At 35.5% G+C, this 9,274-nt stretch overlaps 1 protein-coding gene across 1 annotated transcript; it reads left to right on the forward strand.

Moving 5' to 3' along the window:
- Positions 1-8,241: 8,241 nt before the first annotated feature.
- LOC117096685 (keratin-associated protein 20-2-like) lies at positions 8,242-8,804 on the forward strand. Its single transcript, XM_033234122.1, has one exon. The coding sequence runs from the start codon at positions 8,301-8,303 to the stop codon at positions 8,496-8,498; it is 198 nt and encodes a 65-aa protein (XP_033090013.1). The 5' UTR covers positions 8,242-8,300; the 3' UTR covers positions 8,499-8,804.
- Positions 8,805-9,274: the final 470 nt, after the last annotated feature.

A 9,274-nucleotide genomic window follows, 5' to 3' on the forward strand; every position in this document is an offset into this window, starting at 1 on the left:
ATCTCATCTTAGGCTACTTTGGGAAGAGATAATAGTTTTAATTCTACATCCATCATCTAAATTGAACATAATAATCTGGAATAACTTACTTTATAAAAGAAATGTTTTCTCTTCATACTGTATTACAATTATTGCTCCATATACATTTTAGTTTAACATCCTTCATGTGAGAAAAATTTTTGTGTTAGTTTTCAATAAAATCTTCTGCATTTACAACATTGCTTTTTAAACACTACTTTGTTAGATCTGTTACATGCACATGTGTGTGTGAGAGTATTATTGTGACAAAAATATTGCTTACATGCTGAGAAACTCAAAATTCAAAGGCTTAAAATTAGTTATTTCTAAATGAAACTTGCTTTCGATGAACCTGCAATTACTGCAGCCTTGCCTATCTGATCATAAAATATCAGCCTATATGCTAAGTTTTTACCTAATGAATAGACCCCCACAACAGCACCCCTATTTCTAATCACTGTATTCTATGTACCTTGGCCTTTGGCTGCTTTCTTGTACACCACATTTGAATATTTAGGACTGTGACTGTATTTGGAATTTTCATTTCACATTATTCTAAATGATCCTCTTCTATTTCCTAGCATATATATTTAAGCCACATCCCATATCTAATCATCACACACAAAGTGGGTCTGAACATCATTTTTGTCTTTGAGAATCTCTGGAAAGTATCACCCTTTACCATATCAGCACATCAACCATACAAAATTAGATCACTGGTTTCTGGGAACAGTGGTTTTGAGTTTTATGTTTCCAATTTCTGTTTTGAAGATATACATACAAACTTACTTTTATATTGAATACAGCTTTCCCTCAGACTCTACTTAAAGAAAAAATATCAGAGTTATATTATTTCTACATCATTCCCTTTAGGATTCCTTTTGATTTAACATTATATGTTATTGTGACCTTTATTTGAAATTATAAGCTTTTGCCCAAATGATTGATAGAGGTGCAGCAACTTTGAAATATCAATATGTCTCATGTTGCAGACATTATTCTTTAAAAACAATATGTGTGTCCAAGCAACTCTTTCAAAGTTGCAAATTTATATGAATTTCTTAAACAAGGTTATGGTATTGAGGACATTTGTGATTTGCCCTAAAGTATTAGAAATCATGCCCCTTTTTCTCAGCTTATAAATTATTTTAATCTATCTTTCCTTCTGGGATAAAGCAATTTTCTCAAATGGCATTCTACACGTATCCTAGGCTATCTTATAAGAGAGAAATTAAACAGTAGTCAGGGCACAATACCATTGACAGAATTCACATGGTTCAGTACTGAGGACAGCCCCCAGCCACAGTAAAGATTTTAGGTTTTTTTTTTTTTTTTTAAATAAATGAATGAAAAATAAATTAATTAATTGAAAAAGTTTATAAACTTTTGTTAATGTTTTATATGATTTCCATACTTTTAAAGTTAAAAACACGTGCAAAAACATGACTATTAAGATGTTCACACATTTATCTAGTTCCAGAGCCCCAGTGCCCAAATTATTTTATTCTGTCCAAATGGTACTATTCAAATCTTTCCCAGGGTAAGCTCAGAGGGAAAGATAAATTCACTAGAAGTGGAAAGTGAGGAGGAGTTTGTACCCCATCGTCCTTCACCCTATATTACTAGGGCCATGAATACGTGGAAAACAAATACTCTATACCAAACCCTCTGATGTTTCTGATGAAAAAATTGGATTGTACACTTAAGATTGCCTAACAAAATAAAACAAATTACTTTTAATGTGTGGTTTTTCATCCAATTGCTCACATGTTTCTGTACAATTTGCCTTTAAAGAATTGCTTCAGTAGGTTTCATGAAAATGCAATTTTGTAAATAAAATGAAATCTCATCATTTCCATTTTCTGGTAATAGTTTCAGAAGATAAATTTGAAACCATGAAGAAAATATTTGGTGTTTTAAAAGTAGTCAGAAAAAGGAACATTAAAACTATTGGAAGGATAGTTTTAATGGAAGGATAGTTTTAAAGGAAATTTTATTGGAAGGAAAAGTCCAGTGAATCTGATGATATCCAATTTTAAGTATTGGCTTTCTGTTGAGAGTCTCATGAAGCCACGTGATATCTTTTGCCTTTTAGTAGTAAATAATTAATCATGTAAAAATGAGGATAATCTCTCAAGGGAAAAAAAAGGTGGAAGGGGTTGATGTAGCAGGGAAGAGATGAAGAAGGTCAAGCTCAAAGAAGATTATCATGACTTGCTGAATATCAGCACAAACAATAAACTTATGTCAACTCTACTGCTTGTCATGAGTCTGCTCATCAGCTGGGAAGTTTTCTGTTCATGGACGACTCCACTCATATCTCTCCTGTTAGCCACAGATTAAGTAGCCAGTGCTCTAAGATAGGAGAATCCCTCATATGTTTGAGGTTTTCCTGGCTGGAGGCTTAGGTGTCTGTTTCCTATCATGTGGTCTGTTATTCTCTAGGAGGTTTAGCAAGAGTTGTTCTCATGGAATCTGTGGGAGGATTCCAAAATAGTGAGGAGAAAAGCTTAAGATCTCCCGAGGTCTATTCTAGAAGCTGGCACTTCCAATGTATTTTATTGGCCAAAACAAATCTCAAGACCAGCAGGGATTTAAGCAGTGGAAACAGGCTGCAGTCCTTGTTAGGAGAAACTGTTAAATCATATGGCAAGGTGCCTAGATACAAGGAAGAATGAAGAATTTACATTATTTTAGTGAGTAACCTACAACATGACAGAATATCATTAATCTCTTTATATAATTTGTTAGATGGGCAGAGTAGTTTGAGAGACATATGGTTCAGCAGCATGGTAAAATAATGTGCTCTGAGAAACCTCCTATGACTAAGAATAAGGAGAAAACAAAAAATAACAAATTTATTTTTATGTCTACTTTGATTAAAAAATCATTAGGTACAACAAACATATAACTAACACTGAATAAAAAAGCATGTTTATTTACACATTACTTATAAACATACCTACATTGAAAAATATGATATATATATATCTGCAATAAACAACAGTTTAACCAGAAAAACTAAATGAATTTGACATATTGCAAGCAGAAAATAATACTTCACAGTCATTGGAAGTGTAGGAGAAGCAAAGACGAGAGAAGACCCCTATTATATCACGCTTTCTTTGCTAGGCTTCAAATCAAGAAATTGCAGGAACCAGGGGAAAGCATAATTGTTTTTTTTTTCCTTTTAAGATGGAGTCTCTTTCTGTCACCCAGGCTGGAGTTTAGTGGCATGATATTGGCTCACTGCAACCTCCGCTCCTGGGCTCAAGCGATTCTCCTCCCTCAGCCTCCCGAGTAGCTGAGATTACAGGCACGCACCACCATGTCTGGCTAATTTTTTGTATTTTTAGTAGAGATGGGGCTTCTCTGTGTTGGCTAGACTGCTCTCAAACTCCTGACTTCAGATAATCTGCCAGCCTTAGCCTCCCAAAGTATTGGAATTACAGGTGTGAGCCACTGCGCCCAGTCAGAAAGCATAATTTTCAATAGGTGGACTTCTCTCTTTCCAAGGCTAGTGATTCATAAGGAAATGTTCAGAGGATGCTGCAAAACCTTACATCCATGAAAAGCCATGAATATCATCTGTTTTCACCACAGCAATGATGTAGCTTTGGTCTCTCATATCTTTCAAATCTCTTAAAGCTACTCTCATTGACTGAGAGTAAACACAATTCTTGTTCTGAGTAATCAAGTTCCTGAGAGAGTATGGAAGGGTGCTAAGCTGCCTAAATATGATCCCACTAGGATTTATAAAATTTTTAATTTTTACGGATAGATAATAGTTGTACATATTTATGGGATACATGTGTTATTTTGATTCAAGCATACAATGTGTAATGATCACATCAGGGTAATTGAGATATCTCACCTTAAACATTTATAGTTTATGTTAGTAATATTTCAGTTTCACTCTTCTCATTACTTTGAAGTATACAATAAGTTGCTGTTTCCTGTGATTGCCCTATTGTGCTATCAAATACCATACATTATTCCTTCTATCTAACTGTATTTTTGTAACCATTAACCAACCCCTTGTTTATCCTCCCTGCTGTCTCCCATTCTCCTTCCAAGCCTATGGTAACTATCACTCTATTCTCTATCTCCATATACACCATTGTATTAATCACTTTCTCCATGAATATCCCTGCTTCCAACACCTGCGTTTGGATGGTGCTAGTAAGGAACATCTCAAATGTTAAATTTATTCATCTGAAATACACCACACATTATAGTTTTCTAAGACAGCCTAGAGTTTTCACGAGTGGGACACTGTTTTCTGTCTTCGTAAGGTACTTCTGACTCCCACAGGCAGGTGACTGCCGAGTAGGACAAGGACCCATCCCCTGGAACTTTTGGCTACTTTGCCTTGGATCAGGACCATGCGGGAAATACCTTTCTTCAGAACTGGTAGAACAACTGTGAGGCCAAAGGAGGGTCCTAGATTCCAGTCAAGGTAGGGTTAGAAAGTCCTTCCACACATATACCACCTCAAGTGGAGGACCAAGGAGCAGATCTGAGAATACCAGCCAAAACAGGTCATAGGCTAGTGCGACGAGATGAAGGGAGTTCAGAAGGAACTATGAGAGCCAAGGCTCTCTGGATCTTAAAAAGACACAATGAATGGGAGGTTGAGGCTGGAGAATTGCTTGAACCAGGGAGGCAGAGGATGCAGTGAGCCAAGATCACACCACTGCACTTCAGCCCGGGCGACAGAGCAAAACTCTGTCTCAAAAAAAAAAACAAAAAACAAAACACACACACACACACATACACAATGAAAAGATGAAGACTCATAAGGAACAGTTCTGAGTATAGAAAGCACACAAATTAATCATGGCAGGAGCAAGAAGCGAGAGGTTTCAGATCTTTTGGAAGGGAATTCAAACAGACAGACAACAGTGAGTACTGGCAAAACAGTATCTGGGTTTTTTTTTTCCTGTAAGAGCGAGGGTTAATGCAAGGGTAATTTATCAAGCATGTGATTCTATGAGCAGTGAGGGACCATCTCACCATTTTACATATTCCTCACTCTCAGCCAGCACTGGAGTTGGACTGTTTCTTTGCTGCTAGGTAGACCCACACCTTTCTCCTTACTGGTGAGATCCTGTTTCCGTAGCCATTTTAGGCTATGGTTGCTGCAATTTCTGATTAACAATTACGTCTGGAGTTGGAAGAACACAGAACCCTTCAGTGAGATCCCTGAATTTCAAGTTTATTTCCTTGCACATAATCATGTATGCCATCATCTATTGTCTAAATACAAAGGAAATAATTCTGAATAAGATGTATTATACTTACACAGTGAAGTTGTGATAGTACGTTCAAAGAGACCTAGCTTCCATAAGTATCCACTTTTGCCATCAATATATATTATTAATAAATCATCTTACATATATTGGTAATTATATTCATAATTTATAATGTTAAATATACCGCAGTGACGTTGCACATACATACACAATTAAATTGACGGCCCCATTCTCAGTCCTCCCAACTTAAGTATCCCCCCAACAGCCAATTTATTCCTTACTATGGACTCAGTGATATCTGTGACTTGTTTTGATCAAAGGGAAGTTAGCAAACTTGATGTAAATAGAAGCTTTAAAAAAGTGTGTCCATTTAATAAACCAAAAAGCTTAAATCAATGCTCCATAATTTTTATTTGAATTGAAATTTTTAGTTTGAACTCATTATTTTTTATCTGTTTTTCAAAAACAGAGTTTTCTGGCTCTATTCACTGGAACAGTATATAAGCAATAGTATCCAGGGAGTCTTCATATATCAGTGGTTCTTTAAAGAAACAACAACAAAAAAAGACTTTTTCCTAATCAAGTACAGGAAAGATAAAAGATAAGTCTGGAAAATCTTCTCATATAAGCATCAAATAATTTATAGAAGATACTACTAAAATATTGTCAAAAAATACTTAGACCGAATTAAAAAGGTTTCTACTAGCCCATGATAGGACTACTTGACATCAAAAAGAGAAATAACTACAATTGATGGATACATGTCAGTTAATTAAAACACTATGCTATTGTCATAAAGACAGACTTATCGACCAGTGGAGCAGTACAGAGAGCCCAGAAATAAACCCACAGATATGCAGTTATTTGATCTTGGCAAAGATAATCATTATACACACTAGGGAAAGTGTAGTCTCTTCAACAAATGATGCTGGGGAAACTGGATATTCACATGCAAAAGAATGAAATTGGACCCTTATCAAACATCCAACAAAAAAACTCAACCTGACATGAATTAAAGACTTAAATACAAAGCCTCAAACTGTAAAACTATTAGAAGAAAACATAGGGGTAAAGATTGCTGATATCGGACTTGGTAATGATTTCTTTGATATGCCGTAGTGACTACAGTTTACAATAATGCACTGTGCACTTAAATATTTAGGGTGATGTTATTAAAACGTCTATGAGGCTGGGAGTGGTAGCTCACGCCTGTAATCCCAGCACTTTGGGAGGCCAAGGCAGGCAGATCACCTGAGGTCAGGAGTTCAAGACCAGCCTAGCCAACATGGTGAAAACCCGTCTGTACTAAAAATACAAAAATTAGCTGGGTGTGGTGGCACACATCTGTAATCCCAGCCACTTGGGAGGCTGAGGCATGAGGACACTTGAACGTGGGAGGTGGAGGTTGCAGTGAGCCCACATCGCATCACTGCGGTACATGCACTCCAGCCTGGGTGAGAGAGAGACTCTGTCTAAAAAAAAAAAAAAAAAAAGTCTATCAGTGCATAAGAATGCTTAAGCATATTATTTTCACAACTGCTAAATTATACACTCATTCTGGAAATTGATAAATGAAAAAAAATCAACTATTTTCCTCTCCTGAATAAACTTATTGATGAGAATGTTTTTCCTCTTTATAGGTTTCTATCTTCTATATGTAGAAGTAATGATAGAATTGTAAAATCAGCATTTTGAACTTCTGGCAATTAATGGGTCTAGGTAACTGTTACTGAAAGTAAAAAACTGCAGCTAAAAAGTTTATGAGGGAGATTGTAAAATGAACCCAATTCCTAATCCCAGCATTACTAAATGTGAAGCAATGGGCCACCCAGACACCATGTACCTCCTAATATGATGTAATAAAATGTACACAGAGCAACTATAAAATATCACTCTTGTCAACAAATAGTAAAAATACCCAGAATCACATCAGTCTTTGTCATCTACCTGCCCATGGTATGAGGGATAGAGGAAGATATGAAAAGGAAAAACAAGAAAGAAATCGGCCACATCTAAAATGCAAGAATTCTATAGGACAATAATAAAGTTTCCTCAAAACAATAAAATGCATTAAAAAGGAATAAAAAAGAACCATCACATCTCTAAAAAGAGTTAAAGACACGACTACGTGTAACGAATGTGTGTCTTAATGTAAAAAAAAAAAATGACTATGAAAATATGTTTGGGAAGCAATCAAGGAAAACTGATCACGAATTAACTATTAGAGGATGCCAAATAATTTTGTAATGTCATTCGTGTGATAATGGTATTGTGGCTCTCTCTGTATATTTTTTTAGACTTCTGTTGTGATAGAGATGTACACTGAAGTACCTATAAGAAAAATGTTGTCTTGCCTGGGATTTGTTTTAAAATATTCAGCAGAACTAACGGTAACTATGAAAAATGTACAGGGAGAGAAGGAACTGATGACAGAATATTGATGGTTATTAAAATCCAGGGATGTGTTTATAAAGCTTCAAATTATAATTCTATATACTCTTACATCTGAATAAAATTTACTTATGAAAGTAAATAATGAACAAGAAAAAACTTAGCTGACTCTGCTAAATAAACTCTATTGTTAATGTAAGTTATTTTTCTTTGGAGAAGATTCCCACATAATATATGCACAAGTAATGATAGAATTTTAAAAATCAACCTTTTACAACCCACTCAATGATTAAATTTGACACAAAGTTGTCAAATATTTTAAGCTAAACAAAGTGTGAGTAAGGGCTTTAAAATAAGAATAAGAAAAACACATTAAAGGCATATGATTTGATCATGAGAAGGCTGACACAATAGCAAAGTCATCTTGTTTATAAAGGCCTCACACTGTTTAATAAAACAAATATTCAGGAAGTATACTAATACAAATTAATAGAAAATATGCCATCTACAGGTCCTGTGATGGGTCCCACCCACCACTGAGGGTATATATAAAAGGACTGACCTGGGCATATAGGGATATTCCAACTAAAGAAACTGATTCCTTGCTCCTCAACCAAATCCTCCACTCCGGAAACCATGTGCTACTACGTCAGCTACTATGGCGGTCTGGGCTATGGCTATGGAGGCCTGGGTTGTAGCTATGACTGTGGCTGTGGTTATGGCCATGGCTACAGACGCCTGGGCTGTGGCTATGGCCATGGCTATGGTGGCTATGGATATTGCTGCAGCCGCCCATCTTGCTATGGAAGATACAGGTCCTGTGGCTTCTACTGAGAAATATCTGGCAACTCAACCTAGTGGTCTCTTCCACATGGACTTCCTAAATCTGCCTTTATAATTCTTCATATGAGTAATTCATTTTTCTATTGTAAAATGTCAACAGCATCCTTAAGTATCTGGAAGAAAAAATAGGTCAGATTCTACAAGCCTCATCTAGAGTTATGGAAATCATTTGACATGTTTCACAGATTTTTTTAAATGCTTTGTTTTGCTACTGTACCATCATTAATGGTTGGTTTTTGATCAACTTACGTGAGAATATATAAAATTTCTTTTAATAAACATCTCATTGAAAAGATATTGATTTGTTGCATTTTAATTATGTTTATTGTGCATGTGAGTGTTTGCATTTTGGTGTGTTGGCAAATGGAATGGGAAAGAAGAAAATATGAGGAAAAGGAAGAACACCATCTTCGGAGCATCCCAAGATGACAACGATGTTTAGACTAGTCCAACATCATGCATATTTCTGTTTCTCTATAAAAATACCTTGTGTTTTATTCTCACTCTTTTTGGTTTTAGTGTCAGTGTTTGAATAGGTCTGAGTGAATTTACTATATTGTGTGCAATTTATCTTTTATTTGTGAACCTATTATCTTAGTATTTGTTGACTCAAATACCTTAGATGAAATAACTACTTTATTGGCAGATTCCAACCGTGTGTTATACTTTCATTTGTTATGGGGATTTAGAGCCCTATTGTCCAGATGTAATTATTTCAGAGGTATCTGTTCATCATTCCAACTTTGGATATATTCAATTAAAATAAT

The sequence above is a fragment of the Trachypithecus francoisi genome, unplaced genomic scaffold (genome assembly GCF_009764315.1).
Source record: "Trachypithecus francoisi isolate TF-2019V2 unplaced genomic scaffold, Tfra_2.0 Lachesis_group14, whole genome shotgun sequence".
NCBI lineage: Eukaryota > Metazoa > Chordata > Mammalia > Primates > Cercopithecidae > Trachypithecus > Trachypithecus francoisi.

Bases quoted from the DNA above. Each gene is read 5' to 3' on its own strand.
- LOC117096685 (XM_033234122.1), top strand. From the start codon at position 8,301: ATGTGCTACTACGTCAGCTACTATGGCGGTCTGGGCTATGGCTATGGA.